At 39.9% G+C, this 23,233-nt stretch overlaps 2 protein-coding genes across 12 annotated transcripts in view; both read right to left on the reverse strand.

The window, feature by feature from the left end:
- TLN2 (talin 2) overlaps nucleotides 1-23,233 on the reverse strand; it is a 423,602-nt gene that overhangs the window by 161,482 nt on the left and 238,887 nt on the right. For all 11 annotated transcript variants that reach the window (XM_055319645.1, XM_055319651.1, XM_055319650.1 and 8 more), the window contains 2 exons: nucleotides 9,063-9,126; nucleotides 6,239-6,343 (listed from right to left, as the gene is read on the reverse strand). In XM_055319645.1, coding sequence (XP_055175620.1) covers nucleotides 6,239-6,343; nucleotides 9,063-9,126 — 169 coding nt within the window. The remainder of the gene's footprint in view (nucleotides 1-6,238; nucleotides 6,344-9,062; nucleotides 9,127-23,233) is intronic.
- On the reverse strand, nucleotides 6,538-8,205 carry LOC129506205 (tubulin alpha-1A chain-like). The gene has a single exon (XM_055319656.1). It carries the CDS (start codon nucleotides 8,115-8,117, stop codon nucleotides 6,762-6,764), a length of 1,356 nt encoding a protein of 451 aa, XP_055175631.1. The 5' UTR covers nucleotides 8,118-8,205; the 3' UTR covers nucleotides 6,538-6,761.

A 23,233-nucleotide genomic window follows, 5' to 3' on the forward strand; every position in this document is an offset into this window, starting at 1 on the left:
ATGTTGGGCTCCCTGCATGGAGCTTGCTTCTCCCTCTGCCTGTGTCTCTGCCTCTCTCTCTCTCTCTCTCTCTGTGTGTGTGTGTGTCTCTCATGAATAAATAAAATCTTAAAAAAAAAAAAGCAATCAGAGAAGACAAAAATCCCCACTAAGCCCCATGGGCAGTTCATAAGCCATCTGTTGGTTAAGGTCACAGCACACCTCCAGCATCCTCCCAGGAGAAGAAGAGAACAGGACCAGGAATCTGAGTGAGTGTCCAACAGGGGAATATTATTGGCAGTGGAAGAACTTCCCAGTCCTTAAGAAAATACTGAGAAGAGTAAGATTTTTTTGTAAAGAGATGCTGGTTCCACAAGGGATAATAGGCAATGCAGCATGGATGATGCCAGCTAGTCCAATCTGGTGTCAGGAGCCACACAGAAATTTAGGCAAAGAGGTTCTAGGCAGTTAGTCACACAGGGTTGGCACGAGCCCAGATGCTGGGACCCTGAAGGGGATCTGAAATAAAATATGGTTTGCAGCTGTTGCCTTCAGCCTTTTCCATCTGCACCTCCCAGCAGGCAAGAGGCTTTGGGGTGAGGGAACACAGAATTGTGAGTTTTCGGGACAGGAGAGAAAGCCACAGGGAACATGCTAATAACTTACAGTGGGCATTCCATCAGATCAGGATTAGGGAGAAGGGGACAGAAGAAACTCAGAAAATGCTGAAACCCAGCAACAGAGACCACTGTCAAGGGATCATATTATTTCAGCCTACCCATAAAACACAGAGCAGCTGGAGAAAGTTAAGAGAGCAAAAGGCTCAGCTCAGTGCTAGCTACACTGGTTCTTCCCCATGAAGCCCTTAGACCCACAGTGGTAGAGCCTGCATACTGGGAGGGGCTTCCTCTTCCTCTCCATATCCCACACACCCCAGTCCACCCTACACCTGGCCTTGCCAACTTCAGCTACAGAGATCAGCGCTCTTTTATCTGCAGAATAGAAAGCAGGCTAGGCAGGCCCAAGTCCCGTCTCCCAAGCAGGAGCGCTATAGCAGCTGTAGCTGCTATTATGCCGAAATTTCTCTCCAGGTGGTCCTCATTAGGTTGGTTTTGTTTGGAAGATGTCTTGAGCTTGCATAACTTAGAGGCAGGAGAATGTATGTATTTTACTAAGAAGAGGCATGATTCATTAACAAGCCCTGCCCCTCCTCTTTCAAACACATCTCCATCATTACAGTGGCTTCAAAACCAGTGACTGGCTATGGTCAAGCCTGCTTTTCTTTCAGCTCTTCTCACTGGAATGGAGACTGGCTGCTTCTTACATGGGAGATTTAGAATTGAGTGAAGAGATGCAAGTGGGTTACGCTTTGGCATGTTCTGGCTCTAAATTCAATGTGGGGCAGCCCGGGTGGCTCAGCGGTTTAGTGCCGCCTTTGGCCCAAGGCCTGACCCTGGAGACCCAGGATCGCGTTCCATGTTGGGCTCTGCGTGGAGCCTGCTTCTCCCTCTGCCTGTGCCTCTGTCTCTATCTCTGCGTTTCTCATGAATAAATAAATAAAATCTTTAAATTCGATGTGGCCTAAACCTGTGACCCAGCTGTGCTCACTAGAATTCGCCAACCCTGGCTTGGCGTCAAAGGGCTGGCTTGTGTGCTTTGCTGTCTTATCAAGGTACTTATCTCTTTTAGGGGCATGGCAGAAAGAAAAGGCTGATCAAGAGCAAAATGGTGTTAGTTAGGGGTGCCTGGTTGGCTCAGTTTGAAGAGCATGCAACTCTTGATTTCAGGGTAGTGAGTTCAAGCTCCACCCTGGGTGTAGAGATTACTTAAATAAATAAAACTTTTTTAAAAAAAGAACAAAATGGTATTAAAGATCCTTTCCATTAGCCATTTTTCTCTAACAACTTGTCATCTACCCAGCTTTACTCAGGATTCTGAGAAGCTCCAAATACCCTCTGTGATGCTTTTATGGTTAAGGGGAGAAAAGGGTCAGCTCCCCACATATCTCACACCTCAAGGTTCTGGCTGTGGCTACAGGGAAAGTTAAAAGACAAGCTTATAAATGAGAAAGGTTTACACAGGAATTTCCTGGAATGAAACAAGGTCCTCTGCAGGTCATGGGAAATGGCTTACCATTGCTTATGGGGTTTTGATTAGTGTTATCAAGATAAAATGCAAAACAAGTCAATATAAGAGGAAAACTAGACATTTATAGCTTCCATTCAGAGATCTTCTATGGCACAATCCCCTTTTCAATACTATTTCATTTAAACCTCTTAAAAAGGCACAATTTTATACGTGAGCAAGCATGCTTATAGATAGAAGGTAAAGTAACTTTTCTAAGGTAAAACTAAGTGGCAAAGCCAGAATCCAAATCTAGGTGTTTCTTTTCAAAGCTTATGTTCTTAGCCACCGAGAATACTGCCACATAAAGCTGTTCCCTGTGGACTCATTATATGGCTTATAGACATTCTCTACATCAGAGTCAGCAAACTACAGCAAGTGCTAACCCCAGCTTTTTGCCTGCTTTTTTACGGCCTGAGAGCTAAGACTGAATTTTCCATTTTTAAGTGGTTGACAAAAAAAAAAAAACAAAAAAAAAAAAACAAGAGGAATAATAACTATGTGACATGTGAAAATTATATGAAATTGAAATTCCAGAGCCCATAAATAAAGCATTATAGACACCTAACCATGCTCATTCGTTTACGTATCGCATACAGTTATTTTCAGGCCACATGGGCAGAGATGAACAGTATGCCCCACAAAGCCTAGGATACCATTTGACTCTTTACTAGCAAAGTTTGCAACTCTTGCTCTACATTGTGGCTGCTATAAGCAAATTACAAATTGGAAGATTCAGGAGCCAGGGATTAGGGAGATGTGGGAAGGGTTAAGGATAATCTAAAATTTATCAAATATCCTTAACTTTCCAGGCACTACATTTCTTTACATACATCACCTCACTTAATCTTCACTAGCACTCTGTAAGGCATTATTACTCCCATTTTTCAGATGAAGAAACTGAGGCTGAGGGAGTTTATGGATGTCTCTCAAAGTCATACAAGTTTCTGCTATTTCCCACATAGATGTATGTTGCTATCCTGGATTCCAGGCCCATCTTCTAACTCCAATACCCAAGTACTTTTTTTTTATAACAATAAAGTATAATGCTCTGAATATTAGGTTAACGTGTTCATGGATATAGAAGAAAGTATGATAGAAGTATCCTGTAAATATATCTAACTACTCTGAGAATATCTATGATTAACCTCAAGGTCATGTGGTATGATTAAGTGTGTTCAACATCAATATCTAAATGTTTCATAAGTTATAATTTCATTGACTTAAATTTCTAATAGCCTATACAAGTAGTGAATGAGACGCTAGAATCACTCACTTTTAACTTCCTATATTATGCCATTTAATGGTATGTTTAGGTTGGGGTTCTAGAGAAATCTGTTACTTATGCTTTTAAAAAACTTACTATCCCTTAGCCATACATTTTGCTGAATTTAAAAATAAATGTAAAAGTTAAAGACTATATATTGTTATAGCATGTACAGAGATCAGTGGGTTGAAAATTATTCTAAGTGAATGGACTATTTAATAGTATTAACTCTTCCAATCCATGAACATGGGATATCTCTCCATATATTTGTATTGTGTTTTTTTTTTTTTTTTTTTTTTTTTTTAAACTTTTTTATTTATTTATGATAGAGAGAGAGAGAGAGGCAGAGACATAGGCAGAGGGAGAGGCAGGCTCCATGCACCGGGAGCCTGACGTGGGATTCGATCCCGGGTCTCCAGGATCGCGCCCTGGGCCAAAGGCAGGCGCTAAACCGCTGCGCCACCCAGGGATCCCTGTATTGTGTTTAATTTCTTTCACCAGCATCTTAAAGTTTTCAGTGTACAGATCTTTCATTTCCTTGGTTAAATTCATTCTTAAGTAATTTATTATTTTTGATACTATTGTAAGTGTAATTTTCTGTATTTCTTTTCCAGACAGTTCACTGTATATGAGGTCATTTTATTTGACCTATTGATCTGATTTATGATGTTCATTAATCCATAGTATTAAATTAATCCTGAATTCTTGGTTGAACTACTTTCAAAACCGCAATCTGCAGTCATGCAAACTATCAAAATCAACTTTGTTTGTTTGTTCTGAGATAGCGAGCATGCATGTGGGAGATGTAAGGGGAAAAAGGAGAGGGAGAGAGAATCCTCAGTAGGCTCCAGACCAGCAGAGCTTGATCTCAAGATCCCAAGATTATAACCTGAACTGAGATCAAGAGATGCTCAACCAACTGAGCCACCCAGGTGCTCCTATCAAAATCAACGTTAAAATAAAATGTATATAAGACCACTGAGCAAAAAAATTAAAGTGAGCAGGGTGCTCACTTTCATCAAGTGACCAAAAAAAAAAAAACTAAGGAAAACCAAAACTTATACATCTAATACATATATGAAAGTTGATCCTGGCTTTTCTTCAAAGGCATGCAAGTTAAAAAGAGAAAGAGAGAGAGAGAGAGAGAGAGAGAGAGAGAGAGAGAGAGAGAGAGAGAAAGAGAGATGGAAAAAAGAAAAGAGAGAGGGAGGAAGAAAGGAAATTTTCATTACTTTATTTTGCCTTAAATACTTTTGTAAAAGAAGTTTTCATTTAACCAAATCTACAAAACTCTGCAATAACCAGAAGATCTGTGCTCTATAAATTTATTGACCTATATGCACATCACTGAAACTGACTGTATCATGTGTGATGGTATTAATGGAAAACAATATGAATACAAGAGATGAATTTCATACATAAAGGACTACAGAAAAACTCAAGAAAGCATGGAAACTGAGACCAAAGCATTGGACATGCTCAGAATTTGTTTAATCTTTGTCCCTATAGGTACTGCAATTCATCTGCCATCTACTGTTCTTTGGAATAATAATAAATGGAAAGCAGTTTTTTTCTTCTAAAACAAGCAGATCTCGCCATCGGCTCATGGTGAGGGTGGGTAAACTAGGATGATGAAAGCAGGTGACTACAGTTTAGATGGGCTCACTTCAGCTAAGGCAGCAGAGTCATTCCAGAGAAATGGAGTCATTGTACCTACAAGACATCAGCCCCATTCAAAAATTCACTGATACTTTAAGACTCACATTAAATGTGAAAAATTCAACTTCCAAAAGATTTTTCTGAGTAACAAAGTGATTCACCTATGCTTTCATCATTTGCAAGGGTCCCAGCATTTCTGGGTGTAAAACTAAGAGCTACCTGGCTTAAGTAACTCATCAGCATGAAGTGTGTCCACTTCTTCAGTGTAATATCTTTGTTGCTCCTCATCCCAAAAGAAGCAGCTTTTTCCAATGAGGAGTAGAGTCAAGAAAAGCATCTCTTCCCCCATAAACATCCTAGGGGACAGTATAACTTTCTTCTTCTCTAGTTCTCTTTAGCAGTGAGGAAAGTAATCTTCTTAAACCACCCGAACTCTGGCCTTGGGACTTCTGTCCCTAGAGCACAGTTGGTAACACTCTCCTCTGCCTTAAGTAACATGAGAAACTTCACCACATGGTGGAGTTTTCTTTCAGGGCCAAGGGCAAGAGGCAAGGAGCCAAGAGTCACAGCAAAACAAGTGGAAATCAATGAAACCTATTAGTGAGATGACTAAAATAGAGTGTGTGAGGTCAAGGTGTACAAATGAAGCTAATGAGAGTACTTATCAGTCCACCTAAGAACACACCCATCAAGGGCCTTGGTCTTGAATTTCAAAGACCCAGCTCTTTCCCTCTAGTAGGAAGGCAAACAATTCCCATGAAATCAGATCTGAAGGCCACAGAAAATCCCAAAGCCCACCTAAAAGTATACAAAGTGCGTGCTGCATTTACTACATCAATTCAATTCGGTATGCAGTGATCAACAGCCTTCACTTAGTCCAGAGCACTCTCATTAATCTTAAGTGAAACATTTTCAGAGTAAAGTGATAACAAGTAGACATAAATGCAGTCCTTCAGTGACTTTATAGCAGCGACAGTGTGCCAAGACAAGACACAAGTGCCTGGAGGCCCAACGGGTGGCCAGGCTCACTCACCAGCCTTATAGCTTACATGCTTCATGTCTGTCCCATGGCTAAACTCAAGTGACCACTGGCCAGATGCTGCCTCTGCAAATGCTAGGGGTCTCGGGACAACAGAGCAAGCTTGACAGCAAACACTTTAATAGAAGAGGTGGCAGAGGCAAACACCCTCTGCACCCTGCCCAACTTACCTTCACCAGGAAAAAGGACACACCATATGTCCGGAGGGATCTGGCGAGTTTGACATACTTGACCTTGGCTTCTATTTCACTCATCTCTCCACAGTTCTTATGCTCCTACAAGTGACAGCAGCAAGGACCAGTTATTGAAGTTCTGCCAGCAGGTGGACTTGGCAAAGGTGGTTATGATACATGGCACGTACAGTTGCTATGAATGATCAATCATCAATGCTTGTGTTGGAGAGACCCCTCTGTGACATACGTACCAGCTGACCAAGGATCAGAGCATAGAGAAAGGTTGAATGCAGGGCTTTTTTTTTTTTTTTTAAAGACAGGGAATACTTTATTCAAACCCATCAGAGAAATGGACAGCTTGGGTCTGTAACAAAGCGTCGTGTTTTAAAGCATAGGTCAGTAATTGTATATGAGAGTATACACTGCTACATACAAATTAACTGATCAGAGCACAACTTTTCAATTTTCAAAACAGAATAAGCTTCCCTGTAAAAGCAGCACCTTTGTGACATTTTTAACTTTAGTATTCCTCTCCTTCTTCTTCACCCTCTCCTTCAACAGAATCCACACCAACCTCTTTATAATCCTTCTCCAGGGCAGCCATGTCCTCACGGGCCTCAGAAAACTCTCCTTCCTCCATGCCCTCATCCACATACCAGTGAACAAAGGCACGCTTGGCATACATCAGGTCAAACTTGTGGTCCAGGCGAGCCCAGGCCTCAGCAATGGCTGTGGTGTTGCTCAGCATGCACACAGCTCGCTGTACTTTGGCCAGGTCTCCACCGGGTACCACAGTGGGAGGCTGGTAGTTAATGCCCACTTTGAAGCCAGTGGGGCACCAGTCCACAAACTGGATGGTACGCTTGGTCTTGATGGTGGCAATGGCAGCATTGACATCTTTGGGAACCACATCACCACGGTACAACAGGCAGCAAGCCATGTATTTACCATGGCGAGGGTCACATTTCACCATCTGGTTGGCTGGCTCAAAGCATGCATTGGTGATCTCTGCTACAGAAAGCTGTTCATGGTAGGCTTTCTCAGCAGAGATGACAGGGGCATATGTGGCCAGAGGGAAGTGGATGCGGGGATAGGGCACCAGGTTGGTCTGGAATTCCGTCAGATCCACATTCAGGGCTCCATCAAATCTGAGGGAAGCAGTGATGGAGGACACAATTTGACCTATCAACCTGTTTAGATTAGTGTAGGTTGGGCGCTCAATATCGAGGTTTCTACGACAGATGTCATAGATGGCCTCGTTGTCTACCATGAAGGCACAATCAGAGTGCTCCAGGGTGGTGTGGGTAGTGAGGATGGAGTTGTAGGGCTCTACTACAGCTGTGGACACCTGGGGGGCAGGGTAGATGGAAAACTCTAGCTTGGACTTCTTGCCATAATCGACAGAGAGACGTTCCATCAGCAGGGAGGTGAACCCAGAACCGGTTCCCCCTCCAAAGCTGTGGAAAACCAAGAAGCCCTGAAGACCCGTGCACTGGTTAGCCAGTTTCCGAATTCGGTCCAAGACAAGGTCAATGATCTCCTTGCCAATGGTGTAGTGCCCTCGGGCATAGTTATTGGCAGCATCTTCCTTGCCTGTGATGAGCTGCTCAGGGTGGAAGAGCTGGCGGTAGGTGCCAGTGCGAACTTCATCAATGACTGTGGGCTCCAGGTCTACAAACACTGCCCTGGGCACATGCTTGCCAGCGCCCGTCTCACTGAAGAAGGTGTTGAAGGAGTCACCTCCTCCCCCAATGGTCTTGTCACTTGGCATCTGGCCATCGGGCTGAATGCCGTGTTCCAGGCAATAGAGCTCCCAGCAGGCATTGCCGATCTGGACACCTGCCTGGCCAACGTGGATCGAGATACACTCACGCATGGTTGCTGCTTGGCGGCTGCCGGGAGGATGGCGGAGAAGAGGAGAGGTTGTTGCTTCTTATAGCGCGACTCTTAGGCAGTCGATGTAAGAGAACCTCGAATGCAGGGCTTCTTAACTAAAACAGGAGTCCAAACTCCCTAGAGATTTTACACCATATGCAACAATTCCTGCTGTGCAGCATGGTAGACCAGAGTCCAAAGGGCAATTCACTTTCGGAAGAACTCCATATCCCTAAAGGTTCAGGACCAATGCTTTCAATGAGATCTAAAACAATGTTCTCCAGGAGAGGCATCATTCTAACATCCATCCAAAATATATGGCTTTTCAAAGAGCAGGATATATAAATGCCCACATGTCAGAGTGCTTAGAAAAAAGACTGTGTGCATTTTAAACACATGAAATTTCTACTTCAACTTATATTTACATTTCAATAACAAAGAAGACTTTAATATTTTGGATTCACAGGAGTGATAATTTTATGGCAAAGTTGATGATGGGCTTTTCTTACTGTTTGCCTGGAAGAGAAAACTCTCTGCCTTTTAGGGAAAAACCCCTGAATTTTAAAAAAAGACACCAGTTTCCAAATTCTAAGCTTCAAAAAAACAAATATCAGGACAAAGAAGCTACTTGTAGCTGCTTTTACAGGGCATTTTAATAGCAAATCACCTTGTTTCGACACTACCAAGATATAATGCCTTTGAAATTAAATGTATGCACATTTTTCTCAGAAGACTAAGTAACCTTTAGCAAGAAGGTATGGATTAAGATAATAAATCTGCCCAAAGTAGAACTGTCAGCTTCTTTACTCTTGAGTCACTAATCATTTATTATATAAGCAGAGTACATGCATGGGATATGAAACTATCATGTGCTGAGGCCCTTCTCATACTAATAGATGAGGCTAGAGAGTGAGGAGAATAGTAAAGTTCTGTACATTTCCAATACCTGAAATATTCTCTTTTCAGCTCCTCTCTGCTTGATGTATTCTTTGGGCAGGAATTCCTTTAGACTGAGAGAGAAAATAAAAAAGAAAAGCCATTTACTCTATGATGAGGAGGAAAGAAGAGACTTTTTGTACAACTCAGTGAAGTCACTAACTCTCCCAGTATTTTATGGAACAATTAAAAACGGACTGCCACATCCCACCATACACTTAAAAAATAGGACACAAATATAAAACCAGTCTGACAAAAAGGATCAAACTAACAAAGAAGAAGGAATTTCCATGATATGCTGTAAAGTACCAAAGCAAAAGATAAAAGAGTGTACAGTATGCTATCCTTTGTGATAAAGGGAGGAAAGTGTTTTTCATTTTATATGGCTAATACACATTTTTAGGGGTGCAAGGGTGGCTCAGTCACTTAAGCATCTGATTCTTGGTTTCAGCTCAGGTCATGATCTCATGGATCATGAGATGGGGCCCCATGTCAGATTCCATGCTCAGAGAGGAGTCTGAAGACTGTCTCCCTTTGCTCTTCCCCCTAATCTTGCACACGCATGTGTGCAGGCTCTTTCTAAAATACATAAATCTTTAAAAATATATATGCATTTTTAAAACAATACAAATATACATCTAGTACTAATTTAAATGATTCTTTTTGGGAAAAAGAAAGAAGGGAACAAGGACAGAAACAAAACCTCTGGATATCCCCTGTGTTACAGTTATCACTTTAGAGCCACTCTGAAATCACAAAGATGGGAAAAACTCATCACCTAAAAATCTAAAGCAAACTGAAACAAATGAACTTAGCAGTGTATCAAGTTGATTGCATAACCACAGAAGAAAAATGATTTCAAATAACTTTGAAAAAGTCTTTTCACTGTACATCCCTAGTGAGATATGTCTTAAAGATAAAATAAACCAGAGAAGACATATCAAATATTGATAACATTATTTTAAAACTATACCCTCTTCTCTCTAAACATATAAATACACACATACTATAAAATTAGGTTATTACATTATATAGAAGTAGGATGTCATAAATAAAGATAAATGAGTAATAATTTTAGCTATTAGAAATCAAACTTTTTAGCATGAAATAGATTAAAATAAAGCAAAAAAAAAAAAGAAAGAAAGAAAACCTTGTAGTCTTTCATTTGAATTGGAAATACTGACCTGAATGTCTGATTCATTCTTTTCCTGGAACACATTTTTTAGCGTGTCTACTAAGGAAGCTAAGGGCAAGGACCATCTGGTGGCATTGTCAGGGCCTCAGTCAGCCTCTGAATACCATTTCCCACTAAAAAGGAATCAGGGATCCCTGGAGAAGTGATTGATTCTAACTCTGGGGCAGGAAATGTATCAAATGTTCTTGGGGCTTCTTATGCCTGAGATCAAAGAAGCTATCAAAATGACACTGGACTGGCATCAAGGGGGTAATCACTGGCCAATAACAGGATGATTTTTTTTTAAAACCTTATACAAAGGAAGAGAGAACAATATAATGAACCCACCATCCAGCTCCAACAATTTTAATTCACGGCCATTCCTGACTCATCTACTCCTTCACCCTATCCCCTGCACTGTATTATTTCCAAGAAAATCCTACACATCATACAGTTAATTTCTTGTGATGGGGTAATTAGAGTATCAGAAAGAATGACGACTGCAATGGGTAAAAACACAGACATATAAAATCCCATAAAAGTCCTTTAAAGTAATCATGGGCCACCTTAGCAGGTGGCTAAGCCACCAATCCCAACTGGAAACTGATAAATGGAAACTAACAAAGTTAACAAATACAGAAGGAATAAAAGGGGATCCCTGGGTGGCGCAGCGGTTTAGCGCCTGCCTTTGGCCCAGGGCATGATCCTGGAGACCCAGGATCGAATCCCACGTCGGGCTCCCGGTGCATGGAGCCTGCTTCTCCCTCTGCCTGTGTCTCTGCCTCTCTCTCTCTGTGTGTGTGACTATCATAAATAAATAAAATTTTTTAAAAAAAATTAAAAAAAAATAAAAAGAAGGAATAAAAGGAGTCCAAAGTCATCATTTTATAGCTCCTAATGAAATAAGCAATAGATCAAAATATGCCTGAGTAGCTGCTAAAACCAATTAAGTGACAAGTTAATGGAGAACTTTATAGTAATAGTTCAGTCTGATTCAAACCCACTTAATCAATTTTACTATTAACAAAAGTGGGATAACCCGGACAACATATGCCTCCTAACTGATGCAATAGAAAGTATAGAGCACTCTCCAGGAAGTATTCTTGGCAAAAATATATAATTTAACCTGAATTTAATTAAGATGCTAGATCTAAATATTAGTTTATAAAGAGAGAGAAGAACATGTTAAGTGACACCATCAGGATACAATGAGTCCAACGTTAGCTAGGGCATTTCTATAAAAATAGCCCAAGTTCCTCACAAATAAATGGCTTGGTGTTAGATGTGAAAAAGAGGAAACAGTAACAGGTTAATCGAGTTTAAAAAAAATGTATTTACTACAAAACTACAGTAATAAAGACAGTGGAATACTGACATAAGATAGACAGTTTAGTGGAATAGAATCAAGAGTCTAGAAATTAACCTCTAACTTAACAATGAGTTGATTTTCAATGGGAAAAGAATAGTCCTTTTAACAAATGATGCTGAGACAACTGGATATCCACGAGCAAAACAATGAAATTGGATCCTCTACTTCACACCAAACACAAAAATTAACTCAAAATGTATTAGAGACCTATATTTAAGCTAAAACTGTAAAACTCTTAGAATACAGGAGTAAATCTTTATGACCTGGAGTCAGGCCAACACTTTAGATATAATACCAAAGTACATGCAGCAAAAGAAAAAATAAGTAGGACTCTATCAGAATGAAAAATTTGGAACTCCAAGTGATATCACCAAGAAAGTGAAGAAGCAGCCCAGAGAATGGGAGAAAATGTGGCAAATTAAGTATCTGATAAGGAATCTATATTCTGAATATGTACTTACAAGTTAGCAATGAAAAGACAATACAAAATTTTAAAAGGGGGTTGGGGTTATCTATAGAAACCTTTTTCTAAAGAAATACAATTGGCCAAAAGCACATGAAAATATAACTTTATTAATCAACAGAGCAATTCAAAGAAAAGTTACAATATGATACCACACACCCACTAAGGTGGCTACAATACAAAAGATGCACAACAAGTGCTGGTGAGGATATGGAAGAATTGGAATTGTCATACATTGCTGGTGGGAATGGAAAATGGTGCAGCTGCCATGGAAAACAACCTGATAGTTCCTCAAAATACTAAACAGCAATTCTACTCCTGGGCTCATATCCAGGAAAAAGGAAAACATGTCCAAACATTTGTACATGAATGTTTATAATAGTATTCCTAATAGCCAAAAGATAGACAGCACAAATGTCCAGTCAACTGATGAATGGGTATATAAAATGTAGTTGATCCATACAATAGAGCATTACTCAGCAATAAAAAGGAATGAAGTATGATACAAACTCCAACATGGAAACACTGCTAAGTGAAAGAAACTCATCAAAAGAGACCATAAATTGTGTGACTCCACTTATACAAAAAGTACAAAATAAGCAAATCTATAGAGATAGCTAGGATCAGTGCTTGCACAGGCTGGGGATGGGTGTGGGGTTACTGAGGAGTGGCTGCTAACAGACACAAGGCTTATATCAGGAGGTAAAAAAGTGCTCTAAAATTAGATTGAAATAAATAAATAAATAAACAAACAAATAAATAAATCAAATTAGATTGTGTGATGGCTGCTCAATCTTGTGAATACACTAAAAAAAGGAATCATACATCATAAATGGGTAAATTATAAGGTATGTGCACTGCATCTCAATAAGACTTTTCTTTAAAAAAAAGTGTCAACCAAAAAAAAATTTGTAGGCCTTGCTTAAATCCTGATATTAAGTAAAACTGGTATTTTTGAGAGACCAGTGGGGGTGGGGGAGGAATTTAACAGACCGGATATTAGCTGGTATTACAGATTTACTGTTAATATTGTTAGGTGTTAGGACAGATTTGTGGTTGCATACGGTTAGAAAGTTAAAAAAAATTTTTTTTATTTGTCAGGAAAACATACTGAAGTATCTATAGATGAAATAATACACTGCCTGGAATTTGTTTTAAAATACCCCAGCAAAAAAGTAGAGGAGAGGTAGGGTAAGGCCAGATTCTGACTACATTAACACTTGAAAAATGGAGTCTGGTCAACTTGCAAACTATTTCTATTAACAAAAGTTGTAAGTACATTTTCTGGAATTTCAGGGGTCTAGCAGCAGAACAATCTGGATTTCTCAAGAGGCAGCAGGGGTAGGGTCTAAGAAATATCTAAGCTGGGGATCCCTGGGTGGCGCAGCAGTTTGGCGCCTGCCTTTGGCCCAGGGCGCGATCCTGGAGACCCGGGATCGAGTCCCACATCGGGCTCCCGGTGCACAGAGCCTGCTTCTCCCTCTGTCTGTGTCTCTGCCTCTCTCTCTCTCTCTCAACTATCATAAATAAATAAATTAAAAAAAAAGAAATATCTAGCAGCAGCACAGTGGATTTCTATGATTAAGTGACTCCATGGACAAAAATGGAATTGGTCACTGGAAGGCACCAATGTCACAACAAAAAAACAAACAAACAAAGTCACAGAGAAATAAGTAACCTAGCTGAGGTCACGGGACTTGTTAGTACCCGGAGCCTCTGACCTCCCAGAACAAGAGCAGACCCACCTGACAGCCCAGATGTTTCAGAAGTTTTCCCCCAAAGCACACTGAGAATGATAGTGAAAAAGCATCACAAGTGGGCCACTGGACAGTAGGTGCTAGGCTACCAACCAAGGGGGACCTGGCTAAGGAACCAGAGCATCCAAAAAGGGATCCATGCCAAACTCCTCAAAATAATGACTGTTACTAGAAGAATGCCAGATGACAGGATCTAGGGGCCAGGCAGGGTTAGAATATGCTGGGCATTAATGGCAAGAACGTTCTGTGTGGCAACAAGCTGCCTTCTATCCCAACTCTGCAAACTAACCCTCCCATTCTTCAGCAGGTACAAAAAACAACTTCCCAAAGCTTGCACTAGAGGTGTTACTCTTGATGTCACAGGAGTTGATTCGGGCGTTTATCGTACAGTATTTTAAAATATGAAGTGTATGTGTGTCCATGTGTGGCATGTATTTTTCCCCAATAAATCAGCAAAGTGCACAGTGTCAGCTTGAAGCTGGAAGGAGCATGCAGCCTGTCATCACTGCCTGTCAGCCAGCAATGCAGCAGTTCCAGCTCACTTGTTGTTTGGATTACCAACCCCAAGCCTGGAAAGCTCTTAAGCATCTGGGACAGGCATACAAGTGAAATCTGTCAGCCTTCTTTGAGAAAATGGGTCAGAATGTCAAACCTGATTGGAAATTTCTCTCTTAATTAAGCAAGCTCTGGCCAAGCAAAGTCCCTCCCATTGCCTCCTTCAGTATTCCCACTTAAAAAGGGAAGGAGTCTCCTCCACCAAAGGCTACCACCAGCCTTTTAATAGCACCTTTTCTGAGCAGTGTAAGAACAGATCTCCCTCTTCACTAAAAGGGCAGGCGAGTCCAAGCTCTTCTTATACCCGAAGATCCTTGGGAAGTTGAAAATTTACAGCCAGTAAATTCTTCTCTCACGAGCCCCACTTCTGTTCTCGCCAAGTCAGCTGTATTTGTTCTCCACTTCTGCTGTTGGCCATGCATCACATGATAATGTAATAAACCAACAGAGCCCATAAACTGCTAACAGAGTACAAAAAGAAAGCTACTGAATGCTTAAGATAAATATTTCCAAAAGTTATTAGATGTGAGACAACTATAAAATACTAAAAAGAAAAAAAATCATGAAAATCTAAAAATAGCTCACCCTCAGATTGCTCCAGGATGATCTTTAAATTCTCTCCTAGATAATGTGGTTCATACAAGGAAAAGAATACAGAACCCCAACCAGGGGATCTACACCAAGAAAAAACTTTGGTGTTTCATCAAAAGATGAGTAAGTAAATGTAAAGTTGAAAGTTTAATTATAGTGTTTCAACAGAGATAAAAAAAAAATACAGAATCCATGATGTCTAAGAATTGAAAGCGCGTGAGTGTGTGCAAGCAGAGGGAGGGTCAGAGGGACGAAGAGAGAATCCTGAAGCAGACTCTCTGCTGAGCATGGAGCCCAACACAGGGCTTTATCCCAGGACCCTAAAATGACCTGAACCACTCATCTGACTGAGCCACCCAGGTGCCCCATGGATTCTGTGCTTTAAATGTCTTTTTGGATTATTGACAGTCTAAACCATGTTGATAGAGACTTTCCGCTATCAACAGCTGTTTATTGAAAGTCAAACACTCTTTCGGGTGCTTTACATGTATAAGTCAATTAAATTCTGACAAAAGCCCATGCAAGAAAATATCCCATTTTATACAAAGAACATGAGGTTCAGTGACACTATATTGCCCACAATCACAACCATCAACTTAAGCCTCATCTATGGTCTCCAGAGACCATGCTCCTACCTATTCAACACTCTGGTCCCTCCGAACTACCCTTTAGTCAAAAGACATAATATGTGATCAGTATTTCAGAACCTTGGAACAAAGATTAGGACAAGAGAAATATCCAATCAGATAATGGTAAAAATTAAAGAGTGGCAATTTTTAAAAAATACCCAGAAGCCATTAAATGAGAGAAAGGGAACTTAACATGTTTGGGGGTTCAGGGTTTTGATTCAAATCTAGATGTTCACAAAACCTCATTTTCTTTTATAAAATTAAAGCTGTTTGTTCAAGTAATTCCAAAAGAAGGGTCCTATAGGGCAGCCCGGGTGGCTCAGCAGTTTAGCGCCACCTTCGGCCCAGGGCATGATCCTGGAGTCCTGGGATCGAGTCCCACATCGGGCTTCTTGCATGGAGCCTGCTTCTCCCTCTGCCTGTGTCTCTGCCTCTCTCTCTGTGTCTCGCATGAATAAATAAATAAAATCTTTTTTTTAAGAGGGTCCTATAGATGTTCTATACTCTGGCAAGAAGTATACAAGCACATGAGAGTCAGCTGTGATTTGGGGAAATGTGAACTACTTCTCGTCCATCCCAGAATTGCCACAAGTACATGTCCACAGGCAAGTCACCACTTCTCTGAGCTGGTGCGAGAGTCTAAAAAGAACATAAGGGGCAGCCCGTGTGGCTCGGGGGTTTAGCTCCGCCTTCAGCCCAGGGTGTGATCCTGGAAACCTGGGATCGAGTCCCACGTCAGGCTCCCTGCATGGAGCCTGCTTCTCCCTCTGCCTGTGTCTCTCATGAATAAATACAATCTTAAAAAAAAAAAAAAAAGTTAAAAAGAAAAAAAAAAGAACATAGGCCTCCTTCCTAGGAGTGTTATTGCTCATAAATGGAGCAACAAAGGAATCAGGTGTTTATCCAGCAAGGGTGGAAGCTTAGAAGGGAGGTAGGTAGTGAGGTACAGCAGGGACAGTATCAGCCACAGGACACTGGAACACCCAGATTTCCTTAGTCCAGCCTTCATGAACAGTCACCAAATGACCAACAATAACATCTCAAATTTTGTGTTACGTAAGGTTCTTAAAATGTGGCTCCAAGGCTCAGCAGCATTAGTACCACCTGGGAATGTGTCAGAAGTGCCAAGCTTTAGTCTTTGTCCTAGACCAGCTGAATGAGAGGCTCTGGAGATGAGGCACTGCAGTATTATCAAGCTCTCCGGATGACTCTGATGTATGCTTACGTTGGAGAACCACTAGCAACACTGGGGTGAAAGCTCGAATGATGGGTTAGACACACTTGAATTAGAAGCCAGATGCAAAGATGAACATACCTGCATGACTGAGGGTACAGGTTAAGACCTGGCTAACTGTGATGAACAAGTGGGAGAAAGGAAGCATCTGTTGAGCTGGGAAGCACTTAGTGGGGGGAAGAGGTGGAGAGTAAAGACAACAGCATGGGAGAAGCTCAGGAAATGGTTTGAGGACCTAACCTCACCCACACAGCAGTTCTGTGCTCCAGAACCAATCCCAGTGCCCTTTTATCTAAAGACAGGAACCCATCGAAGGGCTTAAGAGGCACATGGAATGAGATCAGTTCAGTGGTACCTGGTTTGAAAGTTCTGGAGTCTGAAAATAACTAGGGAGGTAGGCACCAACATAAGGAGGCTGCTGCTAGCAGGTAAAGTGAAGGTACCACTGGATGGCCATGACCTCCTCAAACTGACAGGAGCCCCATGGGGTGGGGGTGGTGGAGGTGGTGGTAGGGGTGAGGAACAGGAGCTGATGTTCTTTTCAGTAGGTACATCCCAGGCACATGCCGAAAGGACCAGGGGCTATGGTCATCAAGGCTGAGAGAGGTCCTAGCCTGCTCCCCATCTGCCTGAATCCAACCACTGGGTCTCCTCCCCTGCAGCAGAGCCATGAACTCTTGCTGTCTGAACCTCAAGGCCTGGTAATTTTGCCTTTGCCAGATGTCAGAGATCCAGATTCAGTGAATACAAATAAGCTTTCTCACCTCACATGTACTCTTTGTGACGGTTTCTAAAAAATTGTTAATTGTAGAAAAACCTTGGAAATACATATTGTCATATTTGCTTCATGATTGCTACCTATTTTTAAAGAAATAGAGATTAGAGATTTAGCTGAAGTCACATACCATCCTTCTTTCTCTCCTTAACTGCACTTTCTTATAGTGTCCATGCAAGTTTGATTATGGCCCTACTTCTCCTTGTACCTATAAATCTATTATTTCTTTGTATTTTTAAATTTACCGAATTCATTCTCTGAAATGTCTTGTTTCCTCTGTAAAGTACTTTGATGTTTTCATATATTTAAATTTTTGCCCATCTAATAGACATGAAATGCTACATTCTTATTGATTTTGCATTTGGTTTACTTATGAGGCTGAATATTTTTCCATATCTTCATAAGCCAGTTGAATTTCCTCGTAAGTACCTGTTGCTATCCTGGGTGGTCATTTTCTTAGTTTTGTTTTTCTGAGAGCGTGTGCAACCTGCACACGTGCACAGGGGCAGGCGGTAGGGAGTGCCAGAGGGAGAATCTTTTATTTTTATATTTTTCCAGAGGGAGAGTCTTAAGGAGGCTCCATGCCTGGTGCAGAATTTGATCCCACGATGATACTAAGATGACAACCTGAGCCAAAAACAAGAGTCAGCCACTTAACCGACTGAGGTACCCAGGCCCTTCCCCTTTTTTTTCTTTTTAATTATTTCTGGATATTAGTTCTTCATAGTATATATTGCAAACATGCAAATTTCTTCTTCCCACACTCTGGAGCTTCACTCAATTTGGTAATATATTTTGCCTATTATTTTAATTTTAATAAAGATGTTTATCAACCTTTAGAACTCTTATCACCCAGTATCAGTAATAGAGTATTTTAATTACTATAGCTTTGTAAGAAATGGGGTATTTGGGTGAGTCCTTCAATTAACCTGGGTCATTCTTGAGTCCTAATGCATATTAATTTTTTTAGCAGTTTTATTGAAATATACATAAGTTTTTACTTACTGAAGTATAACATACAATATCCTATTAGTTTCAGATATACATCATAGTGATTTGATATTTTTATACATTACAAAATGACCCCTGCAATAAGATCATCTGTCACCAAAGTTATTACAATATCATTGACTATATTTCCCTATGCTATACATTTTATTCCCATGACCTATTTACTTTGTAACAAAGTTTGTTTACCTTGAATCCCCTTCACCTATTCCAATTCAACAATCCCACTTCTAGGTATTTAATGGAAGAAAACAAAAATATCAATTTAAAGAGATATATTTACCTACATGTGATTGCAGTATTTATAATAGCCAAGACACAGAAGAAACCCAAGTGTCCATTGATGGATGAATGGTTCAAGAAGATGTGGTGTATATGTATACAATGGAATGTTGTATGTATGTAGCCAAAAAAATAAAATGAACTTCTGCTGTTTCCAACAACATGGATAGAGCTAGAAGGCATTATGATAACTAAGTCAGAGAAAGACAAATACCTTATAATTTCACTTACATGTGGAATTTAAAAAACAAATGCAAACAACAACAAAAAAAACCAAATGCATACATAAAACAAAACAGACTCATAAATACAGGAAACAAACTGTTGTTTACCAGAGGGGAGGGATTGGGGGGGTAGGCAAAAAAAAAAAAAAAAGTCAAGGCAGTTAAGAGGTCCATATATATTTTAAGATTAGTTTTTCTCATTACTTGCTATGTGGGATTTTGATTAGAATTGAACTGAATTGATAAACAAATTTGAATTGCTTTTATGACATCCAGCCTTCCTATACATTAATATAACAAACCACTTCATTTATTCTCTTCAATGAATTTTATCATTTCATTGGTTAGATCCTAGAGTTTTTTTAGATACCTCTATTCATAGATAAATCATACTTTTGGTTACAAAAGGTCTCCCTTTTTAAACTTAAAATATTATATATGATTTTATATATAACTTTAAAATAGTATATGTACATGTAATTTTGTTCTACAGTCCTGTAGGTGAGTACGAATACTATTGTTTGGACCTAGGTAGTGATAAGCAGTTATATATTTACCTTTTTTCCAGGGACTTTACTCTTATTAGCTCTAAGAACTTTCTCTGTAGATTGAGTGGATTACATATGCAGATAATCCTATCATCTTTAAATAATGACAGTTCCATTTTTCTAATTCTGAAATTATTCATCTTTTTCTTTATATTTACTTATTATCTGCTCCTCTGTACTAGAATGTAGGTTTCACAAGGGCAGAAATAATTGTATTTTTACATTATTCCAACTCTAGTGCCTAGAAGGCATGCCATAAATTGTTCAATAAATGTTATATCCTTAGAAGATACTAGTTCTAACTTGCAGCTACATCTAAATACATGTCATGTTGGATTCTGTTAATGTTTTATTGATTTGGGGGAGGGCATCTCTATCCAGTTTAAAAGTTTTCCACATCTATATTCAATTTTGGTATTTGATTCTACTAGTTCCAAATTAAGTTGAGGAGGGGTTTCAAAATTTTCTTTCTATTCTCTAAAATAACTTGGACCTAAGTTTTCATTTGTTGTTTTGTGCGGTTTATTTTAAACTGATAAGGCAATTTCTTTCAAGATTAGAGATCTACTCAGATTTTCTCATCACCCATTTTTAATTTTCAATTTTTTTGGCTTCAAGCTTTCATTTCATTCTCTTACGATTTTTAAAATCTCTTTATCTGAAGTTCTGCCCCATTTTCATTACCAATAATGCTTATTACTCTTTGCCTTTTTCTGCTTCTGTTTCTTTTTCTTGATCAAACTTACCAGAGATTTACAGATTTATTTTTCCAAACAGCAGCTTTGGGTTGTGTTAATTATTTTATGATTTCAATTTCATTACTTTCTTTTGACTAAAACAATTTCTTTGTTTTCATCTTGTTCTTCTCATCATTGAGGAAAATATGTTAAATTATTCCACTGAAATTTCATATCTGAAGTTCTCCTTATACTCTATCTTTCCTTTAAATATTCTAAAGTAATGTCAGGTGCACACAGGTTCACAATTTATCATCCCGGCAAATTAGTCTATCTTTGTAATGTTTTTACTTAGGTTTTCTTCGTCTTACAGTCTACTTTGTGTGACATTAAATACAGCCTCTCCAGTTTTAACCAGTTTCCTGGGACATCATTTTCTATGTGTCTTTAAAGTTTCCTGTGTCCTTAAAATAAAAGTATGTCTTTTAGAAATACTATAGAGCTAGACAATACAAGAATCCTTATTAATAGTTGGATTTAAGGGTGCCTGCCTGGGGGGCTCAGTTGGTTAAGCATTTGCCTTCAAAGGAGGTCATAATTTCAGGGTCCTGGGATGGAGCCCTGGCATCAGGCTCCTTTGCTCAGCAGGGACTCTGCTTCTCTCTCTCTGTCCTTCCTACTCCACCTCTCCATCTCCATATACATGAAGTCCTCACAGAGTTAAAGAACACCATGCAGCAGGCTTTCTGCAATCATTTTCTGAACTTAGAAAAGCAGGAAGTATATACATAATTATTGGATTGTGTTGTGCATATTTCATGCTCTGATGAAATATATATTCCTTTCTGAAACTCTTCACAGAGGACTTGAAGGAAAGTGTCATGCAGATCAAGTACATCAGACTAGATTTGGGAGAACTGGCTGTTTTCTGGCTCCTAGCTCTTTCTTCTGGTTCTGTACCTTATTTCCATCTCTGTCTCTCACACCTATTTTCCCCATATAGAGTAGACAAGGCACAGTCAATAATCCTTAAATCTCTGAAAACTCTGAAAATCTTATATAGTCTTTGATTTTCATTGTTCTAAATAAATACTTTCACCTCGGTGGTACTGAGTCCAGAAACCATTAAAGGGTCTGTAGAAGGATGTGGAAGGCCTTACAGAAATGTCCACAAAAGGCAGACTTGAGCAAAAGTGCTATACAAATTTTCAAACAAGTAAGACGCGTACTCACGAATGCACCTCATCCAGAAGCTATGCAAATGATATTGTGGCCTGGCTGTATCTTCAACCTGGTTCTGTGACAAGTCTAACCTCTCTACTTTTTTTTTTTTTTAATTCTGAATTCATTCAAGTGGATAGCACATATGAAAGCTAGCTGGAGGAAAACGAGGGCTGGCAAACATGGCCCAGCCAGTCACCAGGGACGGCTCCGGCTTATTATCCCTGAACAGATTCTGAATTTCCAATATGTAGTCAGGGAAATGTGACCCCGTCGTTTTGTTTTAATTAAGAGGAGATGAATATCCTCAGGAAATTTTACCTGTACAATACATGCAATAATGTATACAATTAAACATCTACATAAAATGAAAATGCCTCATTACCTAGACTAGATTTGGTCTAATTAAAAAGTAAATCATATTCATAAGGAATAATAATTGCCACTAGGCATAAGCTTGTTTTAATTTGGAACCTGCATAAGGATACACATACCACTAGAGGCACGAGATTCATATTATAATCTCAGAAAAAAAGTAAACTGACTGAATACGATTATGTAATCTTGCCTACCAGAGTTAAAACAAGGGGCATCTTTAGTGGAGTGTAGGTGTGCAGCATTCCATAGGCCCCAAACTGCAGAAGATACTGTAATATCAATGCTATGATACCGTTTGTAATCCCCACACAAGTAAGTCATCTGGGGTATCACAGAAAAGAGAAAGGCCAACTTCCCATGATTCCTGAAGGAAGGAAACCAGACTGGGTAGAAATGGGTCCTGAGGAACATTTGGCCACATGATTTATTTGGAGGATATAAACAAAGTCAGTGACAGGACATGTGTAGAGTCATTCTCAGACACAAGGTCACTGCACAGTATACTGTAGACCAAAGCATCACTTTGGAAAGTCTCCTTGGGATTCATTAGCCACAGGGTAGAGCATTTTTGGTCACAATTCAGTTTAGAACCAACACCATGTTGGCCAAGCATCTCTACTACCAGGAAAGAAGTCAGATTTTCTTCTTACTCTAGGACATATGCTGGTCCCAATTACTTCCCACCAGAGTAAAAGTGGGGCCAAGGACCATGGAAGCACTTATGTGATCCTCTCCCTTCAATACACTTGGACACAATGCAATGGATGCCCTACTCAACACATCCTATGTTGGCATATCCTATAGAAAAGTGATGTTGGCTTCTAACTGGCCTTCAGGTCAGGTCCCACTATCAAAGCTTCTACAAGTTGTACTTTAAGTGATAGCAGGATACTGATCATGTCAAGACACTGAGTATTTGTGAGGAGTGGTGGAGGGGGCTTAGCCAAATGTTTCATCTGCTCTAAGAGGAAGCAGAAGAGAAAAAAGTGCCAGGGGTAGGGGGGGTGGGGTGGGGAGCAGGTAAAGGAATGTTACCAGAGGAAGAAATACATCAAACTCTTGGAGAAGCTGAACAAAACAGAAGGCAAGAGGACTTTAAACAAAAGCAGTCTATGTGTGGTTTGGCCTGTCTGCTATGTATTTCTAGGAAATCCAGCCCTAAGGTCCATGTTCTGTGAGGCCATGATTTATCTGTAGGTTTGCTTTCTCTCAAATCTCCAAATACTGAGCTCTCTACCAAAACACCCCATCATTTTATGCAAGAGAACCAAAGACCAGATGTATGCAAGAGAACCA

The sequence above is a fragment of the Nyctereutes procyonoides genome, unplaced genomic scaffold (genome assembly GCF_905146905.1).
Source record: "Nyctereutes procyonoides isolate TBG_1078 unplaced genomic scaffold, NYPRO_anot_genome, whole genome shotgun sequence".
Taxonomy (NCBI): Eukaryota; Metazoa; Chordata; class Mammalia; order Carnivora; family Canidae; genus Nyctereutes; species Nyctereutes procyonoides.